The 21,347-nt window shown below is 41.3% G+C and overlaps 1 protein-coding gene and 1 long non-coding RNA gene across 14 annotated transcripts in view; one reads left to right on the top strand and one right to left on the bottom strand.

Moving 5' to 3' along the window:
* LOC121720114 (histone-lysine N-methyltransferase ASH1L-like) overlaps positions 1 to 15,832 on the top strand; it is a 44,400-nt gene extending 28,568 nt beyond the window's left edge. For 5 of the 12 annotated variants that reach the window (XM_042105984.1, XM_042105990.1, XM_042105989.1 and 2 more), the window contains exons 17-21: positions 9,939 to 9,993; positions 10,145 to 10,280; positions 11,341 to 11,571; positions 12,548 to 12,674; positions 14,573 to 15,832. In XM_042105984.1, coding sequence (XP_041961918.1) covers positions 9,939 to 9,993; positions 10,145 to 10,280; positions 11,341 to 11,571; positions 12,548 to 12,674; positions 14,573 to 14,694 — 671 coding nt within the window. In that variant the 3' untranslated portion in view covers positions 14,695 to 15,832. The other 7 variants (XR_006034450.1, XR_006034448.1, XR_006034447.1 and 4 more) reach the window with 7 other exon arrangements.
* Positions 356 to 16,233, bottom strand: LOC121720143. Of its 2 annotated transcripts, none has more exons than XR_006034456.1 (3): positions 16,222 to 16,233; positions 5,747 to 5,858; positions 356 to 418 (listed from the first exon to the last, which is right to left on the bottom strand). It is a non-coding gene; the product is annotated as an uncharacterized LOC121720143 (long non-coding RNA). The 2 variants fall into 2 exon arrangements; XR_006034455.1 differs by lacking the exon at positions 16,222 to 16,233 and adding an exon at positions 6,751 to 6,798.
* Between the last annotated feature and the right edge of the window lie 5,114 nt (positions 16,234 to 21,347).

Genomic DNA, 21,347 nt, shown 5'->3' with positions numbered 1-21,347 from the left:
AGAAATAGGGCACTCCATAGCATTTCAAACTTTTATTTTATAAAACAAAGCAAAACAGTTGTACTTTAAAAATGGACTTTAAGCAATGGGAGCTTGCACAGTTGCACTTTAAAATGGACTTCAAGCAATGGAAGCATGTTAATGCCTTGATATGTTCTTTTTAAAAATTGTGTATTCTTATTTTTAATTTTTTTGTGTGTGTGAGTGTGTATGTGAGTATTATTTTTAAAAGCTGCACAAGCAAATTGCTTTGACGGACCAACTGCACAATGACAATTTAAGTCTATCTATAAATCATACAACATAGAGAAATGAACTAATAAACAATAACATAAGCAAACTGAACTTGTGCCAAAGCGTGCCATACTGTGTACAATGGTGGATGAAAGCGTGGGCTGGTCAATCTGCGTCTTTTATCCTGGTGGTGGAACCAACCAAAGGGAGGAGGGAGAGAAGAGCAGAAAATAGAACATTGTTAGTTTGTGAGCCACTCAAAAATACAAAGTAAGACATTTGTTTGACCGTCTGCTTTCATAACGGTGGGAATTTTGATACAGCACAAAGATCAGACACACCTTATTAATCACTTAAACACAGAATGGGGGATGTGATAGCTACCACTCACATTTGCTATATGTTGCCCAATTGAAAAACAGATTGTATTGATATATTTGTCAAGCTTAAACAAGTTTGTTGAATTCCCTCACCTCATCTAGTGAGTAAACTGTTTTGTCAGACTAGGATTAACCCCTATCCAGCTTACCACTAGGCAAAACCTTGTTTTGGTTGGACTAACCCTATTCAGTGTAAAAAAAAATGGGCATCTGAAAATAGTTTAGTTCAGAGTCCTGATGTCAAAAAAGTAATTTGGGCAATTTTTTTTGTCATCTGGGAGCTGGCTCCATAGTCAGAACGCATAACAACTAAATGCAGCGTTGCCTTGTTTAGTTCTGATAGTGGGTTTCAACAGGAACATTTCTCCTGTGATCAGTGAGGTTTAAGTGATGAGTATTGCTGGAACATGTCGCACAGTCTCATTGAAGGGCAAATCTGGTGTAAACTGATTCAAAGCCTTGTTATTCGAGCTCACCAGGCACTGTCCAAAGGACAAAGAACAATAAAATGTGTCATAACCTAGACAAGTTATGGACAAGAAAGTAAAGCTGACTCAATATGGCAAAAAAGCCTTCGGTATCTTCTTTCCATTACAGGGTTTCCCCAGGTTTGACCACCCCAAATAAGACTTTTTTTAAGACCACTTACATGAAAATTAAGACCTACATCACACCCATTATGCGGTTGTAAAACACCAGATCAAATCCATAATGACAATTAAAACAACACTTCCCCATGATGTGCTGTCCTCTCCTTGCGACTGATTATGTTGATTCATTGCTGCCGGTGCGAAAACCCAAAGTATTGTTTGCGCATATCCTAATATGCCTTGTGCACACAAACAAGAACACGGCCATTCTTAAAAGTATTGATACTAATAAAATTAGGTATTGTGACAACTGCTAATAGCTATTGCAACACTTTTGTAGTATCGGTGCACCGTGCAACACTAAATTAGACGATCTCTGACGTTAATCAACCCCCTGTTGAATTTTCACATTGTTGTTGTTTTTTCCTAGCCTAGAAATCTAGACGCACCCTAGCGGCGGCAAATTAATTTGCTCAGCCTGTACGTCTAGTATCAAACCATAGGGATTTCTATTGGCTGACGCCGTGGACGTCATCCAATCACAGCGCTCTATTTTGTTAGAGAGTCTTAAGGCAGGCTTAACAGGATGGCGACAGTCCTGCGACAGTGAACAACAAGGAAGGTGGCTATGGCAAACGATGAGCGGTTGTTTGAATCGGCGTTGGCGTCAACTTTGGAGGAGTTGGACTTGTGCTTTTCTTTGAAAGTTGAGCAACACAATGCACTTAAGTCATTCCTTTCGAAGAAGGATGTATTTGCCGTTTTGCCGACCGGATACGGATATGGTCGTAGCGCTGGCCTATTGCATGCCTAGGCAGTTTGAAAGACAATTCTCTGCCCGCCCCTTGGATTAAGCGAGGTGAATGGCTCGATTCCAGACTATACATTTCAATGATATAGGATGGCCCGCCAGGCTAGTTTTTTCCCCCATTTCACCTTGCTTGCAGGCTAGTATAATTAAAATTGAAGACCTTCGTTTAAAAAATTAAGACTTTGGCAACGGAATTTAAGACTTTTTTAGACCTTAATTAAGGAACATGACATTTAAGACCGTTTAAAGACTTTTAAGACCCCGCGGCTACCCTGCATTATGTCAGGAATACCAAAAGTACTTCTATACGGCTCTGGGCTATACTTCCCTGTCCATAACTCAGAATTGGCTGTGCCACATTTTCTTTTTCCTATGAACAGCACACAGTGATTTCCAACAAGAGCTATGGATCAATTCATACCGGATTTGTCCTTTAAGTGATTTGTAAACAAGGAGTGCTTTAGGGTCAATCTGGTAAATCAAAGACAATGACTCAATATTACATCTAAATTAGCCTAAAACATTTAGCTCTGATCACTCAAGAGACACTGACAATTGTCAAGAACAAAAACAAAATACAGAAAATACAGTATACACCAGGGGTATTCAATTAATCTTCAGCGAGGTCGTTACGGAAAATTTCCTCAAGCAAAGGTCCGGAGCATCATAATGTTTAGGCTATGTATATGTATGTATGTATGTATAATATATATACAGGGGCGGAGCCAGAGGGGTGGCTCCGGGTGGCACAGGCCACCCTTGAGATTCGATTGGCCACCCCAGGTGCCACCCCAAATCCTAGTCTACGATTGGCCATTAACATGGTGTAAGGCAGGACCTTTCTTGATGCACTTGCAGCAGTGTGAAGTGTCAGACGTCAGAAATGTAAGTGGCAAACACACTTGCCTTTATTGGCCTGCGGCACAATTGAACTGCGGAACGAAAGGTTTCCCCGATCAGGAAATACTCCTTAATACGCAACTTTGTGTAGGCTTAACAGAGGTACCCTAAATATCGTGCCTATGACGATGACAGCTTTAAAAAAAAAAAAACATTTATTTCACTTGTCTCGCTGGATTGAAGGCAGAATGTGGGCTGTTGCGCAAATAGATGAATGAGGGTCGGGAGATTCCGTTAACAAAAACCTAAAGTTTTGCTAACATTTTCTCCATTATTATCGTAAAATATGTCTCCATGCAGGGCAGGGCTGGTTCTAACCTAGGCTAGGCTACTATATTTGGGTGGGCTGGTAGAAATTTTGGGTGGGCAACATAGCAAAGCTGTCAAATTGGATCAAAACTAACATAAACACAAAACAAACACAAAACAATCAGTACTACCTAGCTTGAGTTGCTGCAGCCAACAGCCAGGGATAGGCAGTATGTCTGATACATGTATGTAAAATACAAAATAGTATGTGGTCATTTTTATTTTATTTAGTTGGAAAAAAATGGCATCATATTTTGTATCAAAATACTTTATAGGTTTGTAGTTTAAAAATAGTGCCAAATTATTTTGGTAAAACCAATAACCTACTTTTGGTGATGTGATTATAAAAGTGCAAAACAATGAATGCAGCACTGGTGCTGACTTGTAATTTGCCCAGAGTTGTTGTGATCAGAATATTGAGATTCAGGTAGATAAGTTTCTTGAGAACTTTAGTCATCCAATTCAAACACATGGAAGTCATCCAATTCAAACACATGGAACCGGTTATGTGGTTGCCCTGCAAGAAGTTGCACCATGTGCACCACTGATGATTAATCATCTAATCGGAAGACATGGAACCAGTTAGTTACCCCACGTGAAAATTTAATTAATAATTTGCCCAGACTTGTTGTTATCATAATATTGAGATTCAGGAAGATGAAATTGCTCACATACACAATAGACTCCTTCATACCAACCTCAAGTTTCTTGAGAAAATAAACAAATAGACAAAAAAGCAGGTCAAATTATTGTAACAGCTACAAAAATAGATGGCCATAGAGTGGGGGAAATGTCTTGGATGAGTATATTTTGTATATCTTCATTTAAAGTAATATAATAAAATTGATTATATTTTAATGTCCCCATGATGGAATTTGTTTTAGAACAGCACAGCCCAGTGACAGACAACTTAGATAATTAACTTTAATATGTTTGTATTAAATTTTATTCAAATACAAAGACATTTTATGTGAGAGTAAGGTATTTGTGTTTTTTTGTCCTTCAATTTATGAGTATGGTGTTTGCATCTGGTTTCCCTAATGTATTTGTGCTAATTTCACATCTTGAGCCTGTTTCTGTTTATCTGGATGTTTTGCCTCATGCCACCCTTGAATCAGTGCCTCACTAGTGCCACCCTTGTTAAAAATGTCTAGAATCGCCACTGTGTATATATAATATTAGGATGGATGGATGGAGCCTAGTTGTAGATAGATAGATAGATAGATAGATAGATACTTTATTGATCCCCAAGGGGAAATTCAAGAAGATTGTAGGCCTAGGCCTAATGTTTAATGTGAAATAAAATAAGTAGCCTAAAAGGCAACATTCGAAATGAGGAGAAATAAGGCAAGATAAGAGTGATTGGGGAGAAAAACTGAGTAGCCTTGGCTATTTTAAAGATCTTAACGTGAACTTAAAATAAAATTTGAGCTGAGACAAGGCTGGTTCCTTGAACCCATTAATCAGCAAGTTTAATTTAATTTTTTTAGTTTTTTTTTATGTTGACCCGAAATCCTGGAAACCCAGGAACATCACGTTGTTGAGCAGTGAATGCATGTCGGCTTAACTAGATTGTGGTGGATCAATCATATTGCCTTCTTAAATCATAAAATATTCTGTGGTCTCAGTTCACTGTTGAATGGGCCTAGCCTACCCTATGCTTGCTCAATATGCTTTGTCTAGTAGAGGTGCTTCAAATTGGCGCTTTTAAAAATCGCCTGTCTCAGAATAGAAGAGGTCCAGGGCAATTCTGCCCAAACCTGTCACATCCATATTTAGCCTAGTTGGCGTTACGGACGTGACAATTTTGCGTGGTATTGCCCCCGTATCGTTATATAAAGCTCTGTTCTCGCTGTCTAGCTTCCTCCTCTTTGAGCAATCGATGATTTGAAAATAACTTACTTATCGTTAACTTTGATATCCATCTGATTGTTTCTCGTCCCGTCTCCTCTCCTCGCTCGTTTCAGGCTATCAGTCTCTTCCCCATAGTAGGCTACTTTACTCACTGACTCGACTTTATCAGAATTCACAGATTTCACTGGCTGAGTAGCAGCAAGCGAAATGATGGTTCCTGAAGCTCCTGAAGTAAATGCTGTTATCCTAACCAACGAAACATTTAGCGCAGCTTTGAAATCTTACGTGAAAATCTAAATTAGGCTATGGTCTGGGTCCGGATAGGATCACGTCACGGTCCGGACTCGGATCGCGGTCCGCCATTTGGTGATCCCTGGTATACACCATACAACAAATATTGTTGGTGAGTTAATCATTTTGGCCATGTCATTTTTTTTACTTTTGATGTATGTTCAGCCCATCTGTAAAATATCTTCATAATACCTAGTGGAAATTTCGCCTCTATCATTTCTATGACAATGTGATTTTGTAGCTTTCGTAGCTACACAGTTTGATGTTAACTGTATAAAGGTTGAATAATTTTAGTGCAATAGAGGCCTACCCTTTATAAAAAGCCCACCAATAATGCTCACCACAATTGGAAATCATTTAAAATAAGAGAAAATTACCCCAGCTTCATGGATGTTTTGGAACCTCCAGCCCTCGTAACAAAAGCCTTCTTGACCTTTGCGGATTCCACAGCTGTCCATTCGCAGAGCATTCCACAGTGCATAACGTAGGCTGCAAATAAAAAGCAAAATCAATCTATCAGTGTGGTAATAATAGCTCTGAAACTGACAGTTTCAGTCATTGATTTTGATTAGCTGAAACGTGTTCCTTTCTGTTGTAATTCCCAAGTTACACAAAGTTACACAAGGTTACACATCCTTGTGTACACATCCCTACGCAAAGAATGGTAAAAAATGAAGTTGTTACAAGCTGTGGCCAATGTTCCACTTACCATTGTGTGACAGTCTACATGAACTATTTATTGGTGTAGGGGTGTCTTTATAAAACCATCAACTGTGCATAAGTTAAGACAACCAGAGGAATACAATAAATCATCTGTTGGAAATTGATCTTAATGCCTCAATTAAAAAATAAGGAAAAAATCCAACCTTTAAACACACCAATATTCTTTGTGAATGAACCAGGTATCGTAAATTAATAAATGTTATTCCTTAAAATACAGGGGGCATAAGTAAGGAACCCCCTATGTTAAAATCCCATAGAGGCAGGCAGATTTTTATTTTTAAAGGCCAGTTATTGAATGGACTCAGGATACTATGCATCCTGATAAAGTTCCCTTGGCCTTTGTAATTAAAAGATAGATAGATAGCCCCACATCACATACCCTTCACCATACCTAGATATATCATGGTTTTATATTAGGCTAATAGCTGGTTTGATTTGCATGCTACAGATTCTATTAATTGCAAAAGAAATGTTGACTGGTAAGTTATTCATGACTGCAGATGCTGACTTGCCTATTTCACGATCCCTCGACCGCAGCAACGCTACTTCCTAGTTTACCTGGGTTACAAGAATGCCCTTTCACTCCTGTTACAATATGCTGTAATTTATAGCAGGTTAAACAAAAGTGAGAACATATTGTGGGGAAAAATATACTTACCATTTTGGTACGCTGTTTGTTCAGCAATTTGATCTGATAGTCTAGCGTAGTCTTCCAGAGCTGCCGGCCTCTTTTCAGTGGAATTGAGCTGGAACTAACGTGGCAGTGACAGTGACAGTGGCAATAACGTTAGCTTTTAGCTTAGCTAAAATAACGTTAGCTTCGTCATCTTGACTGACATCCCAAAGACATTTTAAAATTCCGTGCATTTTGCCTACAGCATGGCTTAACACCATTCAAAACATACAGACTAAAGCTGTATAAGGCAAAGTAAGCTAGCAATGTTAAATTGTCTAACGTTAGCTTTATATACAGGCGGCACAGCCAGTGATGTAACTTACAAGTAGCTAACATTAACTAGCTAGCTAACTTTCTGTGCCGCTTCATCAGGTTGTTCAATGATATATTGAGTCTAAAAATATGCAAGAACGTTAGCAAATTACTAAAATGTTAATGTACCTTCTCTGAGTTTTCGTGGTGGCAAGTTCTGCACAATCCTTCCCACACACCGTTTCACTTGGTTTCACTGGGCGCCAAATCTAGACTGCATTTTCTGGTAGGAGTCTTCTGCACACGAGTTTGTCACGTCCGACCATCATAGACCTCTGGAGTCTAACTTGATTTCTCTAACTTGCTAACAAGTCGCAAGTTAGCTCTGGGGTAGCAAAAATGTAATTGTGCCGCCTTCACGTACCATTGATTATAATATCTACTCGAAGGTTGAAGACAAAAGTGTGTTCAGGAAAATGTCTGCGTCTCCGATTTCGTCGTCTCCCGCGAGAATTTAACAGGTGATCTCCTTATATGGGCATAGATGGTAGCTTTTTTGTAGGCGAACTTCAGAGGTCTGTCAGAGCATCGTCATGTGTGGTGGTCACATCACATGGTTAGGCCTACTGTTTGCAAATGTGAACTTGAAAATATGTGCAATTAAAACAAATAAGCCAATGAAAATTGTTGTACAACAGCTAGAGCTCTTACAGATCAGACTAATTTATAAAACAAATAGTTCTGGATGAGCATTACATTAGTTCACTTAGAGAGCTCTCTGATGGATAAGCCTGAGTAAAATATGAGATATATAAATTGAGCAAGTCTGAGTATTGTATAAGCCTTTGCTGTGATCTCTTTTGTAAATCAAAAAAGGACTAAACTGAGATGACTAGAATGAGAACGGTTCAAGCTTGTGAAGAGATCTCTTTTACAGAACTGATGGAGCCTAATCTGAGATTTACCAAAAAGATCTGAAATGAGAATTGCATGAGTTTACAGAGAGAGCTCTCTGGTGGATCAGCCTGAGTAAAATATGAGATGTATAAATTAGACAACACTGAGCATTATTTAAAATATTGATGAGATCTCATTTGTATTTTAAAGGGAGTCTACACTGAGATAACTTAACTCTTTTGCTCCAGAGACAAACCTGAGAAGCGGGAGACAAAAGCAATAATCTCATTTTTATATCACTGTGATCTCATTATTGTCTAGGAGAAACAACTGAGAAAGAGAGGAGCTTTCATTTTAACATTTTCTTTCCTCTGGGCTGGTAAAAAGCTGCATGTGCATGTGATGTACTATCACCTTGGTCAAACCACACCATCATATGCAAATCAAGTCTAGATCAATAACAGTAATAAAATAGCACTAATAAAATGCTTCTCATCTGCAGAGACAGATATCAAAATGCTTCACTCATGGAGCACTGTGTACAAGCCCAGCAATAACACTATGAGATGAATAAGCTTAAATGAAGTGCAGTGTTTCTGAATTCTATTTGTGGTGGTAGGTGACGGGGGTGTTCACAGTTTTGAACAAATTTGTGCAAGGTTATGATGCTAACCGGAATTAATCACGGTTTAGCCAGTCGTCTTCTATGACAACAACAATCCTTACAGGATTTGTAATGTTTTCTTTAAACGGGCATGCAGGTTTGTTGAGGGACAGAGACACAAGGAGAGGCTGTGCAAAGGTGCACATAGCTCTGCAATGAAAGGATTTCATCCAATTTAAGTAGCTGCTAGTACAACATAGAAAATCATTGTGTGGTGGTCAGTGTTGATATTGTGGTGGGCCGCCACAAATAAGTCAATGTATGGGAAACACTGAAGTGAAATTAATAGAGATCTAAAATAACAGACGGCTGAAGGGAAAGCCTGTCTGTTTTAAAGGCCTCAAGGGACAGATGAAGGGACAGTTCTGAGAGAGGCATGAGGGGAAAACAACAGAAGGCTTTATTTCCCATCATCCAGAGGTATGTGGATGGGACGTGGAGTATGGTTGTATTGGTGATGAGGTCACTCAGATTGCTAGGGGCTTTGGCCATTTAAGGCTGTAAGTCAGGAGGAGCTCTTTGAACTTGTCGTTGGAGTGGATTGGCTGCCAGTGACGTTGGGCAAGTATTTGGGTTAATCAAGCTGAGCTGAACCCGTGAAGGCTACTGATTGTGCTGATCTGATTGAGTTGAAGACGGTTGATAAATCTCACACACTCAGTGCCTCTGCCACAGTTGTGCTACTGTACCGAAGTAAGCCCTGACAGAGATAAGAAGGTTCATGTTGTCAATGCTCTCTGGATCCTGTGAAGACAGACATACTCAAAGTTAATCATTCCCAGCACTTCCTATAGGTTATTAGTAATCATGCCCAGCACTTCCTATAGGTTATTAGTAATCATGCCCAGCCCTTTCTATAGGTTATTAGTAATCATGCCCAGCACTTCCTATAGGTTATTAGTAATCATGCCCAGCCCTTTCTATAGGTTATTAGTAATCATGCCCAGCCCTTTCTATAGGTTATTAGTAATCATGCTTAGCCCTTTCTATAGGTTATTAGTAATCATGCCCAGCACTTCCTATATGTTATTAGTAATCATACCCAGCACTTCCTGGGTTCCATGGGTTATTAGTAAAGGCCAACGCACACCAGTGCTGGCCTGAGTGTGGTGCACTCCGCCTTCGACCTTCATGTTCTCAATACACCACCGCCATGTAGATTAGGATTCAGTTCTATTTTCAAGGCGCCGTTCCATAAAATCCATTGTTCATCCAGTGTTTGCCAGTTAAAAATGTCGGCTCTGATGTGCGTGGCAAGTGACAGCGCACTCATGTCGGCGCCGGTGTGCAGAGGCCTTAATGTTGTCTCTTTTAGGTTTCTCTTTTTCTTAATGTAGAACTTTTTTTCTTTCTCTAGACTCAGCTGGTCATATCCTTGCTGCTCCTCTACTTAATCTCCGTGCAAGGAAAAGGTTTGTGTGTGTGTGTGTGTGTGTGTGTGTGTGTGTGTTTATAACATTCTGTATTAGATTAGAGTTGCATTACATTGTGTGTATTTTGATATTGATGTGCTCTGGTGTGTGTGTGTGTGTGTGTGTGTGTGTGTGTGTGTGTCGTTCTCAGCAGGAGGCTGCGGGGCGGCGAGTGCGAGTCGGAGCCTCTGGACCTGAGCACCATGAAGAGGCAGATAGTCTCGGGTCAGTACCGGAGCCTGGATGCGTTTGACAAGGACATGCTCAGAGTGTTCATCAGCGCCGAGGTAGGCTCACGTCACCGCCTCCAGCTGGACAATATTTACATTTACACTATATTCTATTATTTTATTATATTACATTATATGCTGTTATTTTATTATATTACACTACATTCTATTATTTTATTTTATTATATTACATTATATTCTATTATTTTATTATATTACACTATATTCTATTATTTTATTATATTACATTGTCTTCTATTATTATATTATATTACATTATATTCTATTATATTATTATATTACATTATATTCTATTACTATATATCATTTTACAACATTGTGCATCTATGTAAAGTACAGAATGAAACTCAAGGATGGCAGAATGGAAAACGGTTTTTACCGTTTTGGTTGGTTTTTTGGTTACCTTGATTTTGTTTGATGCATGGCCATAAAGCTACCATGACCAGGAAACACGGTTGTTCCCTCCTTCATATGGAAATCTCAGACTTTGAAGTTGCCAAAAAGGGGCCAATTTGAACAAAAACAGACTGTGATGCAAACCATCCCTCTGAGGACCGCCCTGCTCAAGAAGTTGACGGAGCCTATTGTGAGCAGTCTTTGGCTGCAAGACAGCCAATCAGTGTAATGCTCAGTTAATTCATGTTGGTGCCAGATAACCATGAGGGGGTGCTAGATATCTACTACAATGATCCATTACAATGATCCATTACTATTATAGGGTTGTAAATGGGCTTGTAAAATAGCATTTGAGCATGTTTTTTGACAGACCAAAGTTGCATATGTCCTATGTTAACATCAGAGAACAAGGTAAACCACTCTGTTCATTCATATGTTCTATGTTAACATCAGAGAACAAGGTAAACCACTCTGTTCATTCATTCATTCTGTGCCATGCCATTTTTAAATGCTGCAAATTGCAACATGAAACTCCAGATTAGGCAATGCAGTTTAAACTCCAGATTAGGCAATGCAGTTTAAACTTCAGTTCAGTATTGATTAAGACACTTTGGAATGTCAGAGTCTTTCATTCTAAACAGTTTTTATTCTCATAAAGAATGAGATCATGAGTTAATTTTTATCATTTGTTTTGCGACAGAAATACTATGGCAAGAAATCAGCGGTGGGTCGTGATGTGTGCCGATTGCGCCGGGCGTACCACAGCATTCGCCGCAACGCTGCCATCCAGCTCAGCGATGCGGAGACAGGTGCCGCCAGCAACACGACAACCGCCGGCACCCACGACTGTGACCCCAACGTACGCAGCTGTCACCATAATGACCAGCGGGACAGTGAGGACGAGGCCATGGTTCAGTGTGAGCAGGGCACGGTGAGCTGCTGCAAGATACTCATCCTTAACAGGCACATCAGAATTATAGCTTACAATCCGTTAAGGGTTGTAAAAAACACAATAGCAGGGAAAGGAGGGACAGGTCAGTCAAAGTAGGGGGTTCAGGCTAGGACACTACCTCAGAACTGACTGCCAAAAAACAGCTTCCTTCAAGTGAGCTCTACAACAAAACATTTTTTAAGACCACAGAAGAAGAAAAGAGTCTTGAGTCTGAGTGTGACACAGGCAGGAACTTGATTCTGTTCTGTCAGATGATCAGGTCTGTCTGGACTATTGCTGCAAAATGTGTTTCATTTCCTGCCCGGCAGGCAGCCGACTCTGGAGCAGGTCAGGCTGAGATGCGGGCTGGATGTGGGCCAGATCCGTCCCAGACTCGGCTGCCACCTGGCCGGTCAGTTAAAAGTGCTGAAGCCGACCTGTGTGAACGCCACTAACACCAGCACCTTTTTCAGCAATAGCTCCAGTATGGCAGAAACCCAGGGGCAAGAGAGACCTGGGAGAGGGGTTACACACTCAGCACACTCTACATGTCAACAGGTTGGCAAGTATGTGTTGGCACTACGAGAGAGAGAGAGTGTGTGTGTGTGTGCGTGTGCGTTGGCACTAAGAGAGAGTGTGTGTGTGTGTGTGTGTGTGTGTGTGTGTGTGTGTGTGTGTGTGTGTGTGTGTGTGTGTGTGTGTGTGTTTGTCTGCATTTGCAGGTATTTGTGTGTTTGTGTGGGTGTGTTTCTATGTGTTTGTTTGTGCTTGGGAATAAACGTGTGCATCTATATGTCTGTGTTAGCAAGTATTTGTCTCTGTGTGTGTGTGTGTGTGTGTGTGTGTGTGTGTGTGTGTGCATTAACTGGGTAGAATTATTTTTTATTTGGCTGTAGGACAGGTAAGCTGCGTTTCGGTGCTGATATGGATGTGTGTGTGTGTGTGTGTGTGTGTGTGTGTGTGCTTGTCTGGACAGCAGAGGGGTGAGGTGTGCTTCCCATCCTCCCTGGTTCTCCACTCAGCTCTGGACCGCATGGAGGCCCAGAAGAAACGGCTGGACATGGTGGTGTGGAAGCTCCTGCAACACCAGCCCAGCACAGACAGTAAGACAGCACAAACATGACGCAATATGGATGTATCTGTGTGTGTGTGTGTGTGTGTGTGTGTGTGTGTGTGTGTCTGTAAGGGTTTCACAACAACTGATTGATTGATTTGTAATAGTTGACGACTTATGGACTAGTCATTACGTATCAGTACAGAGCTGGTAAACGCTACATAGCGGTACAGAGCTGGTGCAGACATCACTGCCAGTGCTAGCTGGTGCAGACATCACTGGCAGTGCTAGCTGGTGCAGACATCACTGGCAGTGCTAGCTGGTGCAGACATCACTGCCAGTGCTAGCTGGTGCAGACATCACTGGCAGTGCTAGCTGGTGCAGACATCACTGCCAGTGCTAGCTGGTGCAGACATCACTGCCAGTGCTAGCTGATGCCAGTGCTAGCTGGTGCAGACATTACAGTCAGTGCTAGCTGGTAGCAGTGGGTGTTTCATCTTTTCATGCTCATCCAAAGCAGATGTGTTCTTTACTTTACTATAGCTGTACACAACTTACATGTTGCCGAGGAATAGGGCTTATTTTCCGTCATTGACACAGTGCAGTGTGTAATTAGAAAAAGTAAAAAAAGACTGTTAATAAATTACTCAAGTAACAAGTTACTTTTTTTACATTTTTATATTTTATCCTTTTTGCTTGTTTGCTGTTCTCCTCCTCTGTAGGCTAATCATTCATCATTATTTGACACACTTCTGTAGGCTATCTTGTCATAGCCAGAATAAGCATTAAAGTGGCTACAGATTGAAAAGCAGTCACTTCCAATCCGTTGCCAGTTGATTCTTCTACTTTGCATTGCTAGAAGTCTGGTAATAATTTCACCATACAGACAATCAGGAGCTTAGAAAGAATCCCGCACACTGACCATTCCACAAGCAATTATTTATTTTGAATACAACGTTTCGGTCTTAGACCTTCATCAGGTAAATAACTATAAACCATAAACCATACAGACAATGTAACCTAAAAACAATGGCTATATTATGGGTAGACCTATATTTAGGCTACATATAGCTTAGGCATGTCCACTCGGACAGAGTGACAGAGTAGGCTATCTTTTTTTCTCAGCTGACTGTCTCTGTGATGTCCTGCACTGACAACATTGAGGATCCATAAACGAATGCTAGGATTTTCTAACTTGTGTCCTTGATTTCCAGTGCATTTGCTTTGTTTGTGAATGAAGTTGTAGGCCTACTTTCCTTGTCCAATGTGATTGTTGAACGATGCTGGTCAGAAATGAATATAGGTTAAAGTTTCTGTCATGTCATACCTGTCGTCTCGTTGCTACAGTACTTCTGGCAGCCTCGCCAGAAGATGCAGCCGCTGGCAGGACGTCATTGCCTTGCTGTTAGATATATATTAGGGTACAACATGGTCTGATTCTACATACGTCAGTCATTACTTTTATAATCGCGGGGCAACGTAATAATGCATTCTGAAGCCCTGTTTCTTTTCTCCCATGCTGTTGTGCACCGAGCGAGGGGTGCGCTTTTCTCCCTCAAGATACTTTCTCCTCCGATAATAAAATTGTACTCATAACGAAAGGTAATTGAAAATGTAGCGGAGTAAAGAGTAGATTACTGGTTAAAAAATGTACTTGAGTAAGAGTAGAGGTACAGTTTTAAAAAAGGAATATGGAAAGTTGATGTTCCTCGAAAAAAATACTTTTTTACTCGTGTTCGTTACTTGTAACGCGTTACTGCCCACCCTTGTGTGTGTGTTGTTGTTATCAATTCATTAATTAAAATAATATTAGTTGCAGAAGTAGTACAGTATCTCTACTTTTAAAGTAATCGTAGTAGTAATAGTTTGTAATAGTAGCAACAGCAGCAGGAGCTGTAATAGTAGTAGCCATAGTATACCCAGTATAATTATTTTCCTCTAACACAGAGAGGCTCCCCACCATGCCTCCTCCAAGCTGCCTCCAACCATCCACCCAGCCGCCCGCCAGCTCCCCGTGTGGAGCAGACAACAAGAGCATGAGGGCGGAGGCCAAGAGAACAGAGGGCTGAGGAGGAGGAGGACAGAACATGAGGGTGGAGGCCAAGAGAACAGAGGGCTGAGGAGGAGGAGGAAGAGGACAGAATGGTGGGGAAGGGGATGTGCACTGTGTTCTCCACAAACAACACAGCAGTCTCTCTGGCAGCTCAAAATGGACCAATGGACCAGGTAGAGTAAAATGACCAGGATCCCAATGCAAGACCCTAGAAAAGACAGAACATGCACAGGTCAAACATCTCGCCCCTGGGGAGGAGAATGTGCTATGTAAGTCCACCCTGGATGTATGGACATAGGTCAACAGCCGTGGAAGAAGTGCACTCGCTGGCGTCAGTGGATACCTGCAGCCACCTCTGGATGTGGTGCCTTTCCCTTTGCACTATCCTCTGCTTGGACAGACACTATGGCCACAGCCAATTTACGCGTTTATACCCTTAAGCACCTTTTACTGCAATTAAGCTAATACAAGATGTAACTAGTTTGCGTTTAAGCCAAACCAGATTTTAATGGGAATATTTGTACTTGTATTTGAATATCTGAATGTATTGTTTATGTATTTGGTCCCAACAAATTATGCAATTTTGGTCCATGACCTAAACAGATTGACATACCAGCTAAAAATAAGAGTAAAACAATATCTAACAGATTAAATGACAATATGTTAGTGTTCATAACAGCTAAAAGAAAGGAAATATAACTTATTGACATGTATGCTTAAGAAATAGAGCTTTACTTTTACTGCAGTTTGCATACTTGTAGTAATAATTGTATGAAGCTACATTTTATAATTTAAAAGCACTTATTATCTACACTGTATCATATTTGGTTTCTTATTAGATCAAATATTTTTTGGCAGAAGGCAGCTGTATTGTGTAATGTCTAATTGCCTTGAATATTAAGATATTAGGAGTCGAATATGTATAAAATGTTTAACTGTACAGTACATACATAGGAGTAGGACACAAGGTCATAAAACATGTTCCTTGCTCTTGTTTTTTTCTCTTTGGTCCAATCCTACAGTCTGTTTCCAGCTAAGAACTTTTGCAGACAGTGTCAGCAGTACCGTCAAGCCTACATTTATGACAGCATTATGAAGATAGGTGCCAAATGTTAAAAAAGTTGAATGTTCAATAAAGATTATTTTGCCCTGTGTCTTATTTACCCTGTGTTCCTTATTGTTCCTCAAGGAAGCCTATACATACTGTATGGCACAAGTGTGGGTGCATGCATGCACAAACACACATGCTCACTCCTGCTGCTCTGCCAGCTCCAACTCTGGCACTGCCCCAGAGAACCAAGTTGAACCTGGGCAGACTGAGCATTTGCCATTTATACCCTAATCCTGTGGAACTGCATTTGCCATTGCTATATTAATCCTCTGGAACTGAGCATTTGCCATTGTTATACCCTAATACTCTAAACCTGCCATCCACAGATAACATACTGTAAATACTCCCACACCTAACACTTAAAACATAGCTCACTCACTTCCTGTCAATCTCTCTGCTGTCCTGTCACATAAAAGCGCAAAAACACAGCACATTCATCATTGGGTTATTTCTTCGGTGCAGCATTGTGTTTTCAGTCCGTCCATCTCTGTGCTGGATTAAGTTTACGCTGAAACTATTAACAATTTCCATGAAACTTGGTGGAAGGTGTAGAATGGTCCAAGGTTGAGACCATATCACTTTGAAGCAGATCCGACACATAGGCCAACTGTAGGGATTTAGTTTTGCTTTTGAGATCTTGTGCTATATGGCATTTACGCCTGGTTTGTCCTTAAGGTGTTCAAACCAAAGAAATGCATTTCATAACAGTCAGTGGCTTTGGAGTTCATGAATTAGCATAGGTGTTGGAACACCGAAGCATCTTCTATGTAAATTGTACATTTACACAATTGTACATTTCTGCAGCATGCCTGGTCTTCAAAGAAGACACATGTAACTCCTCTTCTAGTTTCTCGCCATTGGCTCCCTGTAGTGGCCAGATTTAAATTTAAATCTCTCACCTTGGCCCATAGGACACTTGCTGGATCTGCTCCGCCGTGCTATCTCAATTCTATGATCAAGCTGCACATCCCTAACTGTCTGTTGTGTCGACCAGCCATAAACGCTAGGTCAAATTCAAGACTTTTCCTCAGTGGTTCCTTGTTGGAGTTGCCCAGTGCTCTCCGTTTTGGGTCTTTCAAGAAGGGCCTAAAGCATATCTGTTTAGCATGCACATAGTTAATTAAGCATTTCGGTTACACTTTACTTGAGAGTATCGACACAAGAGTGACATGACACTGTCATTGACGTGTCATAAACAAGTCAAATGTTTATGACATAACGCTTCTGTTATTAAGTGACATTTGGTTTTTGTCATAACAAGTTAGAGTTATGGTTAGGGGTTGGACAGTGTCATGTCACTCTTATGTCGATACTTTCAAGTAAAGTGTTACCAGCGTTTCTTATGAGTTATTGTATATTGTATATTATATTATAGTATATTATTGTATTTGTTTATTTTCATTAGGCTATTGATTGCATTGGCATTATTGTTTTGCTATTCACCTTAATGTAGTCTTACCAATGTTTTTTTTAAACTGTTCACTGTTAATTTAACTATTGTATTGTTTTATTTGTAAGTGCCTTTGGACAAAAGCATCTGCCAAATCCCATAACCATAACCAATCCAGACTTCAATCACATAACACTGGATTCCACACTCACAAATTTTTACCAGTATGTTGACTGCCCTACAAGGAAAAACAGGACAATAGACCTCATGTATGCAAACGTGAGGGATGCATACAGTGCAAACCCCCTCCCCCCACTGGGAAAGTCAGACCACAACCTCATTCATCTCCAGCCAATGTACAAGCCCAAAGTACAGAGGCTACCAGTTCCCACACGCACCTTCAGGAAGTGGACACCCGAAGTGGATGAGGCTCTGAGAGACTGCTTCGAGTGTACTGACTGGAGTGTGTTACAGAATGGAGAGGACTTGGAGGAGGTCACACAGTGCACAACTGACTACCTGAACTTCTGCATGGACATTGTTGTTCCCACCAGAACTGTACGCTGCTTTCCCAACAACAAGCCAGCAATGTCAAGACCCTTCTCAACAGGAAAAAGATGGCGTTCAGAGAGGGGGACATGGCAGAGCTGAGGCGCGTGCAAGGGGAACTCAAATTCAAGCTGAAGGAAGCTAAGGAGGATTACAGAAAGAAGGTGGAACAGAAGCTGCAGGAAAACAACTTGAAGGAGACATGGGACTGCATAAAGGTTATCACTGGCCTGAAGATGAAGAAGAACAGCAGCTCTGTGGAGGGGGACCTGGACAGGGCGAACCAGTTGAACCACTTCTACAACAGGTTTGACTGCCCTGCTCCAGCTCCAATGGCGGTGGTCTGTCCACCATCCCCCAGCCCCCACCCTCACACCCCCTCAATACCAGCGCAACACTCACCTCCATCATCACAGGCTATTGTACCCCCACCATCACAGGATTTTGCACCCCTCCCCCACATGGCGATCATGAACAATGAGGTGACTCAACAGCCATCAGACACACAGATCCCAGATGCACCCCTCCCCCTACCCTCCCCCTACACCCCTCACCCTTACAAAAGATCAAGTGACAGTCCAACTTAATAAAGCAGCTGGGCCTGACAGACTGTGCCCAGACTGTGCCCAAGGCTACTCAAGGCCTGTGCTGCTGAACTGGGGGAGCCACTGAAGCACATCTTCAATTTGAGCCTACGCCTTGGACAAGTTCCAACACTGTGGAAGACATCATGTCTCACCCCTGTCCTAAGAAGCCACACCCTAGTGAGCTTAATGACTACAGACCTGTCGCTCTTACATCACATGTGATGAAGACAATGGGGCGATTGGTCTTAGGCATGCTCAGACCCCAGGTACGCCATGCACTAGACCCGTTACAGTTTGCTTACCAGGAGAAAGTGGGCGTGGACGATGCCATCACTTATCTTCTACACAGGACACATTCCCACCTGGACAAGGGGAAAAGTGCTGTGAGAATCATGTTCTTTGATTTCTCAAGTGCTTTTAACACCATCCAGCCCCTCAGATTGGGAGACAAGCTCTTGCAGATGGGTGTGGACGCTCACCTGGTAACCTGGATTACAGATTACCTGACCGAGCGACCACAGTTCGTCAGACTGAAGAACTGTCTCTCTGACACTGTGATCTGCAGCACCGGAGCGCCACAGGGAACTGTGCTCTCTCCAGTCCTGTTCACCCTGTACACATCTGACTTCTGCTACAACACCGAGTCATGCCACATGCAGAAGTTTTCTGATGATACTGCAATTGTGGGGTGTATCAGGAACGGGCAGGAGGAGGAGTACAGGAGCCTGGTGGAGGACTTTGTGCAATGGTGCAAACTCAATCATCTTCAACTTAACACTTCAAAGACCAAGGAGATGGTGGTGGATTTCCGCAGGTCTAAGCCCACTCTTCTACCAGTCCACATTGATGGGGTCAATGTGGAGGTGGTTAGCACCTACAAGTATCTGGGTCTCCACCTGGACAATAAACTGGACTGGTCAGCCAACACTGACGCACTCTACAAGAAAGGGCAGAGCAGGCTGTACATCCTGAGGAGGCTGCGGTCCTTCAATGTGTGCAGTAAGCTCCTCAGGATGTTCTACCAGTCTGTTGTTGCCAGCGTCCTCTTCTATGCAGTAGTATGCTGGGGAGGAAGCACAAGGAAGAAGGATGTGGGGCGAATTGACAGGCTGGTAAGGAAAGCTGGCTCTGTAGTTGGAGCTGAACTGGAGTGTATCACTTCACTATCTGACAAAAGGACCCTGAACAAACTGATCAACATCTTGGACAATGAGTGTCACCCACTCCACAGCACTATTGTTAAGCAGAAGAGCCTGATCAGCTGGAGACTTCGCTCACTGCCTTGCACAACTGACAGACTGAGAAAGTAATTTGTCCCCAGGGCCATTGAACTGTTCAATGCCTCACTTAAGGGAAGAGGAGAGATAGACTTCTCTGCATAGTCTGTCTGCCTCTTCACCCCCTCCATGTTTGGTACTGTCTGTCCACTAGCCACTTGTACCACTGTCTTTATGCCTCACTGTTTGCGTGCTATATTAGCACATCAGCACATATGCATACCCCCCCCCCCCCCCCCCCCCTCCATGCCACAGCCGAACTGTGGCCACACTTATACATTTTCTTAAATAGTTAAATATATAGATATATAGACTTTACTTTATTACTGCATTGTTGCACTGTTGACTTACTCATTTGCACTATCACCATGACCACTATCACCACTGCACTACCACCATGACACTCATTCACACAGAGCACCTTAGAGCACCTTACCATACCTTACTATGCACAGAGAATCACAGGCTCAGTCCCTGCCTCAGTCATTGCAAGCGCCTCTGATTTATTAATCACCACTATGTGGATACTGTTTTTAGAATTGATTTAGATTAAGTGTTAGTATAATTTGTATTTTGTAATTTGTATTTTAGTATATTTTTATATATTGTAGTGTTAGTATAATTTGTATTTTAGTATATTTAGCATATTCTTTATCTTCTACTGTCCTTACTGCTTAGTTGTGTTTTTATATTATATACTTTAATTACTCTTTCTGCTGTTAAAGAATGTGTTTGTGTTGTATGTATGCTGCTGCTGCTAAGACCTTGAATTTCCCCTGGGGATCAATAAAGTATCTATCTATCTATCTATCTACCATAAATTGTTGCTGCATATCTGAATAGAATCGTAGCATATGTTAATTATTTTTGTATGCTATTCTGATTGTGTAGAATTTTATGATATGTAGGCCTACAGATGTGTAAGTATATATTTTGATGTACTGTAGCCCTACATTTTCTGTGTATCTGTGGTTTTACAGAAAGAAAGATCCAGTGAATTGAAGTACAAAAAGCTAAAATCTGAATAGGCCTGTTTGCTGTCTTGTTGAACAGTTGGAATTTTCTTTATGTGGCTTTTATTTTGATACAATTAAATAATTAAGAAGACTTCCTGTTATATGACCTACCCTCACGTTGCAACTTGTAAAGCAACGTAAGTATTGATCGAAAACGGGCAGTCTCACTACAGCATGCAAGCGAAAAACCTTACAAACGCTGATAAAGGCTTGATATAGCCTAGGTTACCATAGCTGGAAGCATGACCTCTCTGCATAGCCTAGCCTACTGATGTTTCAGCCTTAGATTTTGTTGACTGCAATTCTACAATAGCCTACTAACCCAAGCTCTTCGGCGACATAAATAGATCTAGTTGGCATGTAATGCAGTCACAGGACCATGTGCAGAGCAGACAGTGCTTCGTCGGAATCGGTGTGCAAACATATGTAGGCCTAGCTAATACATGGGATATAAACTCATCTTTTGGAAATCTTAATGCCTTAATTAAAAAAATGAGGAAATATCCAACCTTTAAGGACACCAATTTTCTTTGTGAATAAATAATGTATCATAAATAAATAAATATTCTTCCTTAAAATACAGGGGTCATAAGTATTGGCACCCTTTGTTAAATTCCCATAGAGGCAGGCAGATGTTTATTTTTAAAGGCCAGTTATTTCATGGATCCAGGATACTATGCATTCTGATAAAGTTCCCTTGGCCTTTGGATTTAAAATAGCTCCACATCATCACATACCC

Source organism: Alosa sapidissima, chromosome 10, assembly GCF_018492685.1.
Source record: "Alosa sapidissima isolate fAloSap1 chromosome 10, fAloSap1.pri, whole genome shotgun sequence".
Lineage (NCBI taxonomy): Eukaryota > Metazoa > Chordata > Actinopteri > Clupeiformes > Clupeidae > Alosa > Alosa sapidissima.
Note: the sequence above shows the minus strand (reverse complement) of the source record. Positions and strands in the feature narration are given on the sequence as shown.